The sequence below is a fragment of the Mollisia scopiformis genome (genome assembly GCF_001500285.1).
Source record: "Mollisia scopiformis unplaced genomic scaffold LY89scaffold_22, whole genome shotgun sequence".
NCBI classification, from domain to species: Eukaryota; Fungi; Ascomycota; class Leotiomycetes; order Helotiales; family Mollisiaceae; genus Mollisia; species Mollisia scopiformis.
The window spans coordinates 723,268-739,919 of NW_017263602.1; the positions used below are offsets into that span (position 1 = coordinate 723,268).

The window sequence follows — 16,652 nt, forward strand, 5'->3', positions numbered from 1 at the left end:
GAGTCAGAGCGATAGGCTTTCTGGTATTGATACCACTGAAGAAAGGCTGCGATCGAATACAGTGGAACACAGGGTTGTCAGGTGTATCTTCGTGAAGCTGGGAAAACACCGGTGGAGCACGAGGTGAGGTTGGAAGTCATGTGAAGAAAACCCACCAAGGCTAGTCTCTTGATGATCCCTGCATTCGCTTCGAAGTCCAACATCATGATAATGTTTTGGCATACGGCTTTCATATAAGAATCAACTCTGCTCTACCATTTGAAGATTATTTTATCTTGACTTCGGAAATGCGAATAATCATCGACTGGCAGATTTTTCGCCATGAAGAACACCTGTCAGTCACCAGCATTCACCAGCGTGGATATATCAACGAGCATACTTCACTGCTCTAAGTCAATTTGAAGCGACAGCATGACTCCGGTGCTAGTGGAAAATTTGTCCACTTTTTACTCTCCCATTGCTCGTTCCAAGTGTATCTGGGTCTTGCATCGAGCCTTCCACCTGTAAGATAACCTCAAAGTGACACCTAAGCTCCTACCATATTGAGAACAAAAATACCAGGAGAAGCGAGACTCCGCGAGTGAGTTAGAAACTGAAAAGACTCGATGAATATGTTGTGCCAAAGTCAAGATTTTCCCAGCCTTCGATGAGAGTGGATCTGGAGCTTCGACTTGGACAATATCGAATCATTGTCTCACGAATTGAAGAGCAGAAGGAGCAAATCACTCGCAGTGATTGGAATGGAGAACCGCAAAGCAGCCAAAGTGAGGACAAACAAACTAGAGAGCCAGGAACACGAGACCGTCTTGGCGCGGTTTGGAGTGCTCATCATTGCCACAGCTGAGAGAACATGGACTGAGATGGCCGGGACTTGCTTTCTGGGACATATGCCACAGTACTAGAGCTTGTGTATTCTTCACCAAAGAAAGTGGTGTTCCAATATTCGCAAATGAACTTTACTGACGTCTAGAAGATCGATGCTCAATGATTCCTAGAAAATTTGAGGGTTGTGACCAAGAGTCTAGCTTTAAGCAATACTCGATGCATATTCTCTTCTTCTGGTAAGACAAGGAAGATCTCAAATCAAATTAGAATCGCTTGTTCAGCATCGGAAGAACTTCTATTGCGAGCTTGTCAAACAGCGGGGCCTCCATGAAGAGCTTCCGAATTTCCCAGCGAGGCTGGCAACTGCTCCATCTTGAGAGAATCATGTCTTCAATTCACCATTTATCAAGTCATATCTCGGTCCTTCACTATCTTTCAAGATCGTAAGTATTTGTGGTCATCGTGGTTTAAATTGTCTGCAAGTGGGAGCTTGTATAGTAGCATTGCGGAGCCAATGTCTGTCATGCTTAGCAGGAAAGTCTTCACTATATCTTGTACTCGAATGTCCGACAACCTTTAGCTCTTTGTCTCGATAGCACAGATTAGTTCACGTGAATTCTTCTTTATTTACATTGAACTAGCGCATGCAATCAAATCACCTTCGGTAAGGTAGCTTCGTTCTTCCTCAACACTTGAGCGCAACTTCGACACTCCACGCACGCACCTTTGTGGTCAGCCATTGGCTCTCTAATAACATCATATTTGCATAGTGTTTGCTGCGCGAATACGACCCTTGCCTCCAAGGCGCCCTGGACAAGGATTCGATAGCACAATTGCGCGGCATTCGAATGTGAACAGCCATTGAGACTTCTGAGCTTTCTGTGCACTTCATCATGGACGGCATGGATGCGATAGGAAGGAATTACTCAAGTCCAGAGGTAAACAAGTCCTGCCCCAATACGTGCGCTTCTTTACTAATAATGCTCGTAGGATGGAGCGGCATGGAACTACCTCGGTGACATGATCAAGCTCATGGAGGATTTGACACCAAGATTGCGGAACTGTTTAGTCCTCTTGACCACCACATTGAGCAAGAGTCGAGAGAAAGATGCTGGCGTGGATCTAGGCTCTCAAGACGCAGGACTCTTCTGGTATCTATGCTTGGGTCTCCAAGAGCCTGATACCATGATAGCCGCTGAGATGGACCAAACCAATATTGTACTCCAGTTCACGGACCTTCTAAAGAAAGCCCAGTTCTACTCCCAAAGAAACGCCGGTCTAGTATTGACACTCGAAGATGTCAAGTGCTGTTCATCGGTCTGTCGCAGCTGGACACGAAGACAAGAGGAGTTAGGGCCTACAGATCATATCGAGTTCATAGCAATGCCCCTCGCAAGTTCTTTCTCTTCTATTGCTATTTCTCGTGTCTAACAATGATCTACAGTTCAGAGAGACTATGAGAATGATACCTTTAACATTAGAATTCTCCAGCCAACGCGAGCTAGAGAAATCGAGTCATGCACTCAATATGAGGTTTGTGGGCCTGAATGAGGACCTCACGCTCGATTACAACGAAGTCAAACTCTTTGAGTGCATGTGTCGGAACCTGGAGGCCCCCCCAAGGACCCGTCTTGAGGATGAACAGTGCTTCGATCTAATACTTTCTAAAGTCAAAGATGCCTCTAACGCTCATGCGTGCCTCACTCTCCCCTTGGATGAAATCCGGACCTTTCATTTTGTTAGGCATCGAATCACACTTTATGAAACCCAACCAGCAGCCAAGGCGTTCGATGGCTGGATGGCAATGTACTCCCGCAACAACTACGATGGCTCGCATTGTTTGGATTTTAAGAGAGATCGAAATAAGGATTACGCCTGCTATCTCGACGACCCAAAGAAATTCAGACTCAAGCTTCAAAAGATGGACCCCACCCAGGTCGAGCAATACGCAGAGGATATCTTTTTCAGCAGAGCCATTGCTCTCGAGAGAGCCCAAAGAGAAGTTGAGAGAGGAGGGCAGAAAGCCAGCGCTCAAACGCGCGATTTCATCGCGGCCCATCAATCCTTACCACGACCCAAAACTCTGCAAGATTTAGCAAAAGAGAAGCCAGAAGGATCCCCAGAGCAAGGTTCGAAAAAGGGTGAGAAGTCTGCGTCGAAGAAAGGAGATGTCCCCACTTACGAAGCTGAGGGCCTTGGGAACGAGGACCCAGCCTACTCGGCCCTCTATGAAGTTTCGATTCATCTTTTCAAGACATTTCCCGAAATCGAAATGGATGGAAAGTCACCATTACTCTATTCTGCCGAACAGTTAATTGACATGGTAAGAACACTCTATCTGAAGACACACAGACAGTTGCACTCCGTGCGAGTAAGTCTTGAAGAGAAGGGGAAAGCCTTTGACTCGCTGTTGGTAAGACTGGACAATCTTCGAGCCGAGCAAGGAGCAATAAAGCAGAAGTGCGAAGAAGAGCAGACAACGGTCTGGCAGAAAAAGATAGCTGCTAAAGACAAGACTCTAGCAGACAAGCAGAGGGAGATTGAAGCAGCTGGACGATCTAGTCACAAGCGTGAAGAAGAGCTCAAGGCTGCAGCTAACAAAGCCAAGTCGGACGCCGATAACCTCGGAGCTGAATTGGAGAAAGCACGGAAGGAGATAGACAGGATCAAGGAGCTGTGTACTGGCAAGATGCAGAAGCTGCACGACAAATTCAAAGCCAAGAACACCGCACTTGAAGCGGAACAGCAAGCCCACGAGATTCTCAAGCTGGACAATGATGCGACTCTTGAAGCTCTACAGCTTTCCGAGAAGGAGAATACCGCTCTGAAAGTACAACTCGAAACTCAGAAGGCAGCTGTTCAGAATGTGGACAAACTTACCAAGACATGCGAAGATCAGAGGCAATTGCTCCAAGTTGCCAAGACCAATCAACGGATTGAGGCAGACAATATCAAGCGAGCCGTTCGTGAGGCTAGCGCTCCGTTGAGTGCAGAGATCGAGAAGCTTAAGCAACAAGTCGTTATCGACAAAAAGGAGATCCAGTCACTATCTCAGCTTAACGAAGAACATGTCGACAAGATTATTGAGCTCAAGAAAGGCCTTACCGAATGTGGACACGATGAAGTTGAAGAACTGAAGCAATCACTTAAGAAATCCCAGGACGAGCTCGAGAGGCAATCCCAACTCATTATTTCTAAGTCTACAGAAATCGCTTCTGCCAAAGCACGCGAAGAGGAAGCCTGGGAAGACCGTGCTAAATATTATAGGCTTTGTGGGCGTGAGATGACAAAGAACGACGGACTTCAAGCTAAGTTGAATCGTCTGGAGAAGAAATTGGCGCCCTTCATTGCCGCAGCAGCAGCTTTGAATGATGATTGATTTTCTTCTTGGGGTTCTTCGTATCGAATCACATAAGTAGGGCATGTAAGATGTGGTTTCCAAGACGCACTATGTACAAAACTGTTAGATTATTTAAGAAGCCTAGTCTTTGGTAATAAGGACGCTGTATGGAAGTAATTGTAAGAAAATGCCTACTCTCGGAGAGGTAAGTATGTCACAGGACTGGCCCGAATAGATGTAAGATCTTAGATAGTAATAAATGTACGGGTATATGAGATTGCGTCCTCTGGTGTTATGACTTTTTGGTAAGTTGTGGAAGCAACATCCAGATGCGCTATTGACAATGTTAAATCGCCATTCCTTCAAATGGCAACTTTGAGAGACTGCTAGAGCATCGAAGCCCTATCCACTCCTTGCCAAGTTCGTATGTGCCTGTCGAGTGAAGTGATTAGACTACGAAGCACTAGCTAGGCAAGTCTGAAGCTCAAGCATCAACATCAGAACCTATACCAGGGACACACAAATCACGAAGGAATACAAGTTTGGATAGGAAAACAGGTTTAATCCTATCTATGCACCAATGCTAAAAACCTAGCAATTGCTCTCGCCAAGAGCCCATGCAATGATTTCACACAACGCCAATCCCAGCCCACGCTGCCCGATGCATGAAAAGAATTACCCCTCCGTCGTATCCATCTTCTCCGCCCTTGCGGCCTTTGCCTTCTGTCTCATCTCGGCTCTCCAAGCGTCGATCTTGGCCTTCAACTCCGTGTCCGGAATCACGTCTTCGATCTTCAGCGGCGAGCGATTGAAGGGGTCGGTGGGGTCGCTGAGGAGATGGCCGCGGATGGTGCTTCGGTCGAGAACCTGTCTGCTCATAGGGAGGATGACGGGGTCGGTCATTATGGTAGCTAGTAGAGGATCTGTGTACTCGTCTGGAATGTCGCCGAGATCTTCCTCGTCTTGGTCATCTAGTTCCTTCACGGCATGGAATCGGGCCTTTAATGCTTCCCAGGCAGCAACTTCTTCTGGTGCCTTGAGGCTGAAGCGTGTGAGGATTCGTGAAGCACTGTCGAAGTTTGCGGGTTTGTATGAACGTCCATCACGGGCGACAGCTTCGATGAAGGTTTCCGATACTCCTAGATTGAGGTAGATGTCGACGAATTCGCTAAGGAGAGTCTTCGGATCAAATTGATACTTCTTGGGATCCTCAACCTTCAAGTTGGTTGACTTCGGGCCGACAAGAGTATCCAGTGTATAGTCGACCATGGCAGCAACTCGGTCCACAATTTCTGGCATCGTGAAGGAGCCGCTCAGAGTCTTGGTGAACAACTTCATCATTGAGACCGTTTCGTTGGTTAGCCTATCAAAGTTAGCATGTGCAATCGAAACTGGTAATCGTCCACAACAAGCAGCATGGCTTCACAAAAGCGAAAATAAATAGAAGTGGTGACAATCACTTACTGCATATACGATTGTGCTTGACCTTCGGCAGTTGCGAGTTCTTCCTCCTTGGTGGTTCGTTCTTCAGGTGTTAGCGAGCTAGGCGTTTGCCTTAACTCAGCCTGGAGATCATGAATCTTAGGGAACTTTGTCAATGCCTCATCTAAGACATAAGTTGCATCATTAAGTAATAGATTGACGAATCGAAGGAAGAAATCCGTGTTTGTCCTGTAATAGTATTAGTGCCTGCCCATTAGAGTGAATATGGACCAAACTTACTTGCTCTCCTGTGTTAAACGCTGCTTATAGACATCGTTCGTCCATATACATTTGATAACCTGACACATATTAGTAAGAACTTCAAATGTAACCGTGATCTCAAGGGAGGAAGTTCTACCTGGAAGATCTCGTATCTGATGTTGAATTTGTCGTAGAACTGCGTGTGCGCACCCGTGGACTCGACCTCTGACTAGACGTCAGCGAATGAAGAACAAAAACCGGGCTTATTAACGTACCAATGTAGAACTTCATTAGAGCATGAAGAAGATGGTCATTTGCGAACTTGGTTCCAGTCAACGCATCCCCAAGGACGCCCTTGGTTCGATGGTATATAGGCCATGTTCCATGGAACAGAAGAGAGACCAGCTTGGCCTTCAAGTACGGGTTCTTGATGTACTCGGAATTGGTTAGGAAAGTGATACATAACGCGATGACCTCGTCACCAACGGCGGATATCATGACCTCGGGTACATAGCTGTAACCTCGTCAGTATTCAGGAAGCCATAGCTGTACCTCAGGATAATTACCGGAAGATGAAGTTAAAGTTGCCCACGATATCTTCTAGCACGTATTCAGGCAGGAATTTGAATGCTGCAGGCTGTTCATCCGAAAGTGGCAACCTGGAAAGTAGTTAGCCGAGAACTTTTCATCATCTGCAGATGACATACTTGACGGTCTTCTCAGGGGTATAGTCCGAGTTTGTACCAATCCTCAGAAGCCATACGGTTACAACTCTCATAAACATCAAGGATTTTGCTTGCATGACTTTATCGAAGAGAACGCCCTCAACAGCAAATTTGAGTGACATAGACTTGTCCAATACTTCGTTGAATCTCTTGAGTTGTTCCTCAAATCGAGCCATATTCACGGGAGACTTTACTCGTTAGTGGTGCGTCACAGAATTTAGAGAGTTACTTACATTCATAAACTTTGGGCGTTCTGCCTCTAGTTGCGCAATCTTCTCACCAAGATACTTGATATCCTTGTCAAGAGTCTTCAGCATGCTGTTGGTTGCCTCACTGCCATAGTGATGAGCAGCTAGGTTCAGAAAGAAGACTTCGGAAATAAAGTTTGAAGTCCCAGGAATCTCGATCTCATAGTATTCATCGGACGCATTCTGATCAGCATTGAGCTTAGTTTCATCCTTGATATCAACTCGAGGACGACGTCTAAGATAATTGATATCTATACGATCGACCTTCGAGAACATGGTATCCATGAAAGGCTCGCAGAGTCCATCAAGAACTACGGTTACATTCATCAAAAACCCATCCGTGGACAACGTTGCAGGATCTGGCCGTAATGCTCGTCGCTTGTGATTGGAATTGACGATATACGCAAACCAGTCCAGAATCTTGTTGCGTGTGGTAGGGCTCGCACGAACGAAGGAATTGACGATGTCAAGTAAGTCTCTTTGATGAGCCTGCAACGTCAACCGTAGGGCTTCTTGAGAGGTGTGAATGCGTCTCTTGTCCATAGTCTTTGGTCCGGTAAAGTATTCCTTGGTAACCTCGGCTTGAAGAGGGGATATCCTGAAGAAAGGACCAAGAATTGTGAGCTTTTCAATTGCGGGTGCTGAAGTGGCCATCTGAAACAAAGGGTCTTGAGCAATTGCGTCCAGGATCTTGGGGAACTGGCAGAGCGTCTTGAGCGCCTGGAGAACGAGTTAGAAGAGCACAGGGCAGATGTTGAGTAAGAACATACATTGATATGTGGCTTGTAGTTGTCATTCATAGTCATCTTTGAAAGAGCTTCGCTTAACCGTACGACAGCCTTCGTTAGCATAGGCTTAATTGTATCGTCTTCATCAATTCTTGACACTATCTCAGTCAAGAAATCAGGACAGATGCCTTTGTCATCAGTACCATCTAGTAACAAGTAGGGCATGAGAGAATCGGTCGAGGCATTTGGTTCACGCCTACGCCTTGTTAGTGATTCTGCCAGCATACTCTCATCCAAGGCGATCTAACGTACCCAAAAAGCTCGGGTACCTCGGAAGCAAATATGCAGTTGCTCATGCACATTCTCCTCGCCTCTTTCAGAATCTCGTCCCTGAAATTCGCATAGCCTTTCAGACCTTTCAGCGCCTTAACTACTCTCTTCCAGCAAGGAAGTAAGTAGTCCAGAATAGATTTATTATGTGGGATGGTTGAAGCCGCTTCGACTATAGCGTAATCGAGTCTCTCCTTCGTCAACATGATTGGTACATTGTCCTCCTCAAGCTCCTGTCTGAGATTCGGCAAGTATATTAATCGGTGATTTGCCCCGTCGAATTTATGGTTCGGATCAAGGGTAATACGGAATATAATGCTCAGTGTTCTGTTCTCGTAATCCTCGGGCGACTCGCTGGCTGGGGGCGCACGCGGGGTGCTTTTGGGAGTATTCTGTCCGTCTGATTCAGCTCGTGGTCGCTTTAATGTACCTGCTGCATTTTGACTTCTTACGGTGGGAGTATTTGTGCCATTCGAGGAGCGAGCACCGATCTGCGTGAATGGATTCTCCGAGGCTGGGCTCGAGGCTTTGGTGATATTGATCTTTGTTTTCGGAGCTGGCGCAGGTTCTACTTTCTCAACTGGTACCGCAGCTGGAGTAGGATTCGGGGGTGTCGAGGATGCGCTGCTCTCTGTCTTTGGAGTTGATGGCCCTGCCAGCTTCTCGAGACGTCGTCTTCGAATCTAATACACTGTTAGCTACATGAAGGTCTTAGAAAGTGACATTTAAGAATATACCTGATCCATCTTCTCCTTGTCAGGGGCCTCGGGAGGGGCCGGGGGGGCTTGAGGATCATTATCCATGATGTCTAGAGCTCCGTTATGCGCAAAAGCAGATTTCGGGAAAGTAGGTGGGGAGGTTGTCTCTGGAACTTTGGAAATATGACGCTCGGTGGCTAGTCGGGAGACCGATAAGCGCGATAAGGCAGTAGTCGAGAAGCTTCCAATTTTTGTACAGTGCAAGACAAATACGTGAAACGTGAATTGTTAAGGCACAAAGTTACATCTAGTGTTCCACATGGCTGCATTATCGTACGATTTAGCACGTCAAGTAACTTCTACAAGACCCCGAAATTCGGCCATGTCAAAGTAGAAGATTTACTTGCCACTTGCTGTCTACAGCATTCTGTTGTCTTACAAATTCAATACGCCATATAAATTGGCAACTCAGATAATATTGTCCTCAATCTTATGAGACAACATAAACAGGGTTAATATTTGAGGATCCAAATAGCTTCCGGTATAGTTTCCCTTTCATTTCGAAGGACTTGATTCTCTCGAGAATCTTAGTCTCTTCTCTTTTAGCCAATAAAGTCTACAACGTTCTATCATCTTAGAAATTCAACATACCGTACAAATTTGGAACCCAGCTAACATTGTCCTCAAGCTTATAAAACAACATAAATAGCTTAAGCATTTAGTAGAAGTCAAGATCCGAGTATCCAGATAGCCATTAGTATAATCCAAACTTCCCTCTTATTCGAAAGACTTGATCATCTCGAGAATCTTAGTCTCTCTCGGCTCAGCCGATGAGGCAAGCTTCACTTACTAGTAGTTGCTCTTCAGGATTCTGCTTAACAGTACTCATTTTTCTCATTGTCCCGCTTAACAGAGTACTTCTGCTTCTGATAAGTCCTGTCCTGGAAACCTACAATCCAATAACTTAAGGTTGACGGCTCGAACAGCGAGTATAGCCACTACATTGAATGACCACTCCTCTAACATTTTCACAACCTCAAAAGGACGATGTGTACCCGAAGAATGATCGCTTCCGAGTCAAACTCGACCCTGAGATGAATGCTTTATCTATTATTGGGTACCATGAAAAATCCAGAGGCATGCCCCTTCGCCCAAGAATGCTGCAGTGTCCCGAACGCCATGCTGCCCTGCCCCAATGAGAGTCCCCAACTTGTACAGAGAATTGAACGATCGTGTCTCTAGTAACCACCACGGCCCACGCCCATGCTATCTAACCTCCTGCAGCTCTTCATGGGCAGCTCTCTTGCTAATCGCATCTTTTCAGGATCCTATTTTCGCTAGTTAGTACTGGAATTCACAAGGCTTTCAACTGAGGATGAGGTTACCTGATAGAACCACCCCTGAGCTTGGTTTACTAAATCCTGTCGTGCGAGCTCCTCTTCTTGACATTCCACGTTAAGTCTCGAAACGTAAGCTGCCTCTGCTCTCTGATCTAGTCTCGAAAGCTGCGAAGGCGTATAATGTTCCACATCAACCGGATTTACGAAATAGTCCACTTTCATCCTGGTAGTAAGGCGATGGAGTGTGTGTGGTGGCACCGCGGAATCGAATCGCATCGATGGTCCCGGGGTCGATGAGCTGGAACCAGAAAAGAGTGAAGACAGTATAGGCAGAATCAGGATGAACAATAGCGGTAGTAGTCCCATAAGTGTTGTCTGGAGGGACGCAGGCGGTTCTGGAGGCGCATTGGGATCTCTCGGCCTTCGTCGAGGTCTCCCACCACCAAATTGATGTACCCTGATACCGGGACCTCCTCCCATATTGAACACGAATTGCTGTCCGTTATCAAAGAGTCCTCCACCTGTAATATGATTAATGAAATTCTTTGAAGCCAGCATTCTATACATACCACCACCAAATCCTCCAAACCCACCCCCACCAAAGAATCTATTAAACATCTCCTCTGGACTAATTTCCTCCTCCCACATCGACCCTCCACCACCTCCCGCAGCCCTCGAACTCGCAGGCCGTCCCGCAAACCCAGAAAACGGACTGGACTGCGGCGCACCACCGCCAAACCTACTATCCGGATCCCCCCCAAAGCGATCATACTTCGACCGCTTCTCCTTATCCCCCAGGATGCCAAACGCGCGGCTGACCATCTTGAACGCCTCGTCCGCATGCTCGTGCCCATTCTTATCCGGGTGCGTCAACAGACTGATCTTCCGGTACGCCTTCTTGATCTCCGTATCCGTCACCGTCGTCTTGACCGCTTCCAGGTTCAAGATATCGTAGAAGGCCGTCGGCTGGCACCGCCGTATCCTTAAGACCTCGCTTTTCTGCTCCGGCGTGTAGCTCCTATCCTGATTTCCCTGGTTGTGGTCCCGCGATTTCGCGGCCCCGTTGGGCTTCGCATCAGACCCGGACGCCGTCGCTGCGGGCATGATCGTGGTGGTGTGGGAGCAGCAGCTGTCGATGGAGCTTGGGATGGGATGGAGCGATGCTCTCGCGGGTTCGCAGCGTGGTCGTTGTATTTTGGTGTTTTTGTAGGCCAGATAATGCTTCTTAGACCAATGCGGGTGATAAGCTCGAGCGTCACGTGCTGCTGGCGTCAATGACGATTTTGGGCTTGCACAATTTGAGGATGTGTTGCAAAACCAATTGACGCTGATGCTTTTATAAAAATGTCGTCTACAGATAAAGCAGCTCAAGATGCTAAGAGGACAGCAATTTCGTACGCTACAGATTGGGGCAGTAAGTTTTCCTCCCTCCTATATCCGTTTTCAATACAAGCTTTCCTCCAAGAGCTTTCCTATTCTTCCCATACCGAACATGCAAACTAACCAAACTCCCCTAGAATCACCCCTCCCCCCAACCCTCCTCGCAACCCTGATAACCGCCCTGCACGCACGCCCCTTCCAACCACTCCCCATGCTCTTCCCCAGCGTCCTGCTCTTCAGCACCTACCTTAACCTCTCATCCTACGTCGTTGACTCTGCCGGCATCACGGCTGCCTGGTCCGGTCTCTACCTCTTGATGGCGCGCAGGAGAACGGGGTATATGGGAAAGACGTTCACTGCGAGGTTGGGGAGCAAGTATGGGGCGAGGGGACTGACGAGGGGTGCGGCTATGGTGCTTGCTGGGGCGAATTTGGTGGGAGGTGGGGTTACTTATGCGTTTGGGAAGGGGGGAAAAGAGGAGGATAGAAGTGTTTAGCTAGGAGGGCTTTGGGTGATGGATGGGGTAGGATGAGGGGGGTATTGAAGTTTTGTGGCCGGTGATGCGTCAACGAATTTTATAACTCTCACGGACGGAGGGATGTATGAGTATATTTGAGCCTTGAGCCGTAATACTATAGAGGGGTGGATGAAAAGCTAGTGTTCGGGATGTACGATAGGTGAAGGGTTGGGAAAATGTACATAGCATATGTGATCGAATCCCAACTTTAATGCGTATCTTCCTTCCAGGCCAGATGTGCGTCCTAAAATGTGATGTAAGGAGACACACCACGTCAGTCAGTCTCAGGATGCAGAAACTCTCAAGAAGTCTATGCCATAAAAAACACTTACAACAGAATTCATTTAGACTTCACTTCACCAGGCAAATAGAAGATCAAGTTCAGACATAACGCTGACACGAAGTGTCGAATCTTCATGTAACCTCTCAAGAGATACAAATGCTAATGCAATCGAAATGCAACGCTGTCCCCTTCCCAAACCCATATTCGCGTAAAGGGGAATCATTATCAGTCGTTTCAGTGTACTGTCCTGCCCTGCCTGCCGAAATCCCAAGAGACCATCCTCTCCACTCATACCAAGGGTCCCCTATCGTGGCACACATATCATACCATTCCCTCAATGAAATGCAAACCAGACGCCATCCCAATGCGGCCTCTACCCAACCCTAAACGCCATGCCCAGTAAAAGAATGCCGAAGCCAAAGTCCCAAGCCATCAGAGGACATTCAAGAATATGAAATACCCATATCGTACCACGCACTCATTTAGACACTTGCGCTCGTCTCATTCTCCTCGACTTTCTTAGCGACGACTTCGTACCAAACGCCATGACTCTCGCGATCCAGACTTCCAACTTTGGAAACCTCCTCCACGATTGCTCCGACTTTGTGCACAAATTCAGGTAATCCCTTTCCAGCAAGGTCTTCGCTGGCTGTACTTGCGCTCTTGACCTTCTCTTTCTCCGTAGTCGCTGCCAGGCGTGCAAAGATATGTCCACGAAGTCTAGTCATCAGAAGTCTCATGACCGGATCCCGTAATTCTGTTGTGCCAGTGGAAATCGAAGCAGAAGCTGTTACAATACGAGATACGAGCTCTCTAATGTGATTCTTGGTTGCCGCAGGCATGGACCGTGAGGACTCAAGAGCGGCCTGGATGCCCTGACCCGCTTGCTCTGGACTCTTGGAATTTTCCAGGACGGTGATGACTCGGTTCGCTTCCACCTTCCACTGGCTACGGACATCGCGCTTGAGGAGGTTCTTGCATTGAAGCAAGATGGCGCCGGCGGTGACAATACGGAGAAGATCTGTTCTAATTCGAGTGATGCGCTTGGAATCGAGCAGCAAAGTTTCCGGAATCGCAATAGTTGTGTCGAGGGATGTGAAGACGTCTACCAGCATTTGTGTGTAGATCTTTTCCGGTGTTGGTCTGCTTCTCACCAGATTGACATTCTCCGGATCTCGTCTTGCTGCTTCAGCCAGAACTTTCGTTCTGGCTTCTCGCCATGCGATCTCAGTTGCTAACAGTTCGCTCGACGTCTCTTCCAAGAACTGCCCAAACGAAGCTGTTTCGTATCCTACAGCATTCTTGACGAGTGTAGATGATGCTTGTTGAAGCATAAAGTTGGCATAATCGAGTTGCATGAGCTCAATTCCGTGCATCAAGGCTTGTAGCCGGTCGACCACATCACCAGTTTGCATCTTATTCTCCACGATATCTTTGATCTCTTCGTCTCTGAAAGGGGCACATAGGCGAGGCAGGAGACCAGCCATGAAGGAGAAGAACTTCTCATAAGAAAAAGAGCCACCTTGAAGCTCACGAGCCACTACGTCGTTGTCCAAAGCTTCACCAATCAGTGTATGCATCGAGTTGCCTTCTTTCAAGAGCTGCTGTAAGCGAGATCTGATGTTTTCGGCCATAGCAAGAATCCAGGGATCGCTATTCCCTGCAGCCACATCTTGGCGCATGCTGTTGAACACAGTTTGCATGATAGCACTTTTCTCCTCAAGTGCCTCTTCCTCAATACGATACTCGCGATTGATGGCGATTTCATGGGTGACGATTCTGTTTGGTGGTAGTAAAGGTCTAGCAATGCGAAGCTCGTCGGCATGAGAATGTTGCGATTTGCGTGGTGTAGCTGGTGGCGTTAATGTCTGCAGATGAGATGTGACGGTTTGCTTGGTTGCGGTAAGATCCACGAGAGCTGGTGCATCAGTCGGTGGTGAACCGGCTGCTCGAGGACGAGAATCTCCAGTAGGCTTCTTTATGACTCTCGCCTTTCGGGCTTCTCGAATTGCATTTGTGATCAACTTCTTCCCTTCTTGTGCACCGGCAAGTCGTTTGATCCTGACCATGAGCTTAAGCTGGTTCTCTCGAATGCCATCGCGGTATGAATCGGTGACGGCCTCCTCAGTACTGTCCTTGACAGACTGCCATATTGAGTCTAGCTCAACAAACTGTAGCACCATCATATCGATGAGAGTGCTCGAGTCTCGAGCTTTCCATGCAATAAACGCGTTGAAGAAAGCAGCGTATACTTCTGACAGGCTGGAAAGCTGTCCCGGAGGAGGAGTATAATTGTTCGCGGCATTCAACCTTGACAAGACATTCTCAAAAGAAATGAGCAAATCCCGGGCCTTGGCTACAAGGTCCTGTAATTGAGGATTAGCTAGATCATCTCGTCTCATTGGCAACGCTCCCACCTGCTGCTGCTCCCCATTGTCCCCTTTACTACTGAGGACTTGGGTCGGGTGTCCAAGAATAAGAAATGCACTGAGGAAAGTCCGGACAGCTGTCATCTCATTGACCGAGCCAGTCTCCCCCTCTTTCAGACCGCAGATTCGGAGAATTTGGGCGGTAGACACTAGGACTCTTTCTTGAGCCAGTAGATCAACCACGGCCTCGAACGAGATTTCACGGACGCTGTCAATTGTGAGACCCAGCGCAGCAAAATCCTTCAAAGCCTTCCACTTTTGGTGTATCCTCCACTTCTGCTGAATACGAGAAGCGGCAGTCGCCTCGCTGATGGTTTCACGAATGGCTGGCATCGGCGAACTGCTCTTCCTAGGCTGACTCAAGGACCGTCCTCTCTTGTTATTCCTCTGTAAGATTTCTTCTCTTCTTCGCTCGGCCTCAGCAAGCTTCTCTTCCATTTCTCTCCGGAGCTTCTTCCCATCAGCCTCTCTCTTCTCCTTCATGCTCTCCGCAATCCCCTTCGCTCTCTTTACTTCTTCGGCACATGCTGCCACGATTTCCGCAAGGTTCTTCTCTCGAGCCTGTTGCGCAGCCAATGCCCGCTCTTCACTGTTTGTAGTGCTTCTCGGGGCCGCCTTCGCAAGAGCAGCCCTCAGTCTGACCTTCTCCGCATGTGCTGCTCGATCCGCCAACCTCGCTTTCCGGTCTTCGATAATAGAAGCACGACGCAGGTGCTGTGCGATATAATTACTCTGTACCCCGCCAGGGCGGGCCGAGTTATGCGACTGATGCGAATGTGCTGACGAGATTGAATTGCGGCGGGAGGACGCGGCGGAAGACTTGCGGCGGTTTGTCGAGGGACGGTAGAAGCGCGCTGCGATTCGAGGAGGGGGAGTGTGTATTCGAAGGTCGTTCGATTCTTCTGTAATCAAGTCCAAGTCGCCATCTTCGGGGATGTCTGGCGCTGGATGACCTGTTGACTCGGCCAGGTTGCGATCCGGGTCGCTGAGGTCGTCTGAAGCGCGTCGCATCATGAATGTTATGAGGCACGAAAGGGGGAGGAAGAATAGAATATGTGTTGGTAAGAAGTGTTGTTTGTATTCTACTTGCGGTAGTCGGACAATGACGCTATCTAGTGTTTGGATGTTGTGAGGTTGTAATGAATGTAGGTCCGTCTGTTGCGGATTGCAAAATGGGGTCGAAGAACAGTCAATGAAGTTTGCAAGAAGGCAAGCAAATACCCTCGACTCTGTACAGAAAGGAATGCGACAAGAAGTCAAAGGCAGAAATGGAGGAGGTTGGTGTTGGAGTGAAGGATGTCGTAAGAAGTTCGAGTCAAGGTCAAGCTTGCGGCAGGATCAAGAGCTGGTTGCGGGACAGTTGAGTCTAGCCGGTTTCGTTTAACCTTACAAGAGATGACACAGCAGCATAAGGCAAAAAAGAAGCAGCCAGAATCATTTTATATTTGCTTCTTATTTTCTCCTATGCTTCCCTTACTCAGTCAGCTGAGTATCAAACGCCCCGTACGTGACGGATATCCGTGATTCGAGTCTTGAAACTCGACATGTGATACCAATGTGTTTCTGGCGTGTCTTGCGTTGAAGGAGGCTGGACGGGAGAGCCGATTGTTTTGATGGCTTGACCGCCTTCCCTTTGCGTGTGATTCTGTCCACCAACTGCACCCAGCGTCATCGCAAGGAGATCATGACTAGAAAGGGTGAAGTTTCCGAACCGTGACAGCCTCGAAATAGATTTGGGGAGAAATCACGGGGAATATGCGAGACAGCACTTGAGTACTTGTTTATTCAACATATTTCCTATTCAGAGCGTCCATTCGGGTTTCTTTGGTCAAATTGTAGTTTGGGAGTTAGAATCGTTGAATTGTAATATGCCGAAGATCCAAGCTTCTTCGAACATTCAGTCGAGTTGATTCATGTCTCACCCAAAAAGGTAGCATTCAGTAAGTAGGAAGACACAGTCCAGACTTTACTCATATATATAAACCTTTTCGACTCTATTGTTTCCAGGTGTTCATAGAATGCTTGCTCTGCTTCCTTCTGGTGCTTATATGAATTCCAAGTCTATAGTCGATATGAAAGTTCCACTCTACTCATGACATTTCAATCATATTCGTACTCTTCATCCG

The 16,652-nt window shown here is 47.8% G+C and overlaps 4 protein-coding genes across 4 annotated transcripts; 1 reads left to right on the forward strand and 3 right to left on the reverse strand.

Moving 5' to 3' along the window:
• Window positions 1–4,350: 4,350 nt before the first annotated feature.
• On the reverse strand, window positions 4,351–8,820 carry LY89DRAFT_786216 (uncharacterized protein). Its single transcript, XM_018222960.1, has 11 exons — window positions 8,617–8,820; window positions 7,862–8,562; window positions 7,592–7,805; window positions 6,807–7,541; window positions 6,556–6,761; window positions 6,415–6,507; window positions 6,124–6,362; window positions 6,006–6,073; window positions 5,888–5,946; window positions 5,630–5,836; window positions 4,351–5,528 (listed from the first exon to the last, which is right to left on the reverse strand). The coding sequence occupies exons 1-11, from the start codon at window positions 8,680–8,682 to the stop codon at window positions 4,841–4,843; spliced, it is 3,276 nt and encodes a 1,091-aa protein (XP_018066430.1). The 5' UTR covers window positions 8,683–8,820; the 3' UTR covers window positions 4,351–4,840.
• A 772-nt stretch (window positions 8,821–9,592) lies between these two features.
• LY89DRAFT_688553 (DUF1977-domain-containing protein) lies at window positions 9,593–11,120 on the reverse strand. Its single transcript, XM_018215729.1, has 3 exons — window positions 10,487–11,120; window positions 9,963–10,438; window positions 9,593–9,905 (listed from the first exon to the last, which is right to left on the reverse strand). The coding sequence occupies exons 1-3, from the start codon at window positions 11,019–11,021 to the stop codon at window positions 9,816–9,818; spliced, it is 1,101 nt and encodes a 366-aa protein (XP_018066431.1). The 5' UTR covers window positions 11,022–11,120; the 3' UTR covers window positions 9,593–9,815.
• On the forward strand, window positions 10,869–12,011 carry LY89DRAFT_688554 (uncharacterized protein). Its single transcript, XM_018215730.1, has 2 exons — window positions 10,869–11,331; window positions 11,435–12,011. The coding sequence occupies exons 1-2, from the start codon at window positions 11,262–11,264 to the stop codon at window positions 11,791–11,793; spliced, it is 429 nt and encodes a 142-aa protein (XP_018066432.1). The 5' UTR covers window positions 10,869–11,261; the 3' UTR covers window positions 11,794–12,011.
• A 473-nt stretch (window positions 12,012–12,484) lies between these two features.
• On the reverse strand, window positions 12,485–15,970 carry LY89DRAFT_221504 (putative T-complex protein 11-like protein 1). The gene is made up of 2 exons (XM_018205945.1): window positions 14,515–15,970; window positions 12,485–14,463 (listed from the first exon to the last, which is right to left on the reverse strand). Exons 1-2 carry the CDS (start codon window positions 15,538–15,540, stop codon window positions 12,580–12,582), a joined length of 2,910 nt encoding a protein of 969 aa, XP_018066433.1. The 5' UTR covers window positions 15,541–15,970; the 3' UTR covers window positions 12,485–12,579.
• Between the last annotated feature and the right edge of the window lie 682 nt (window positions 15,971–16,652).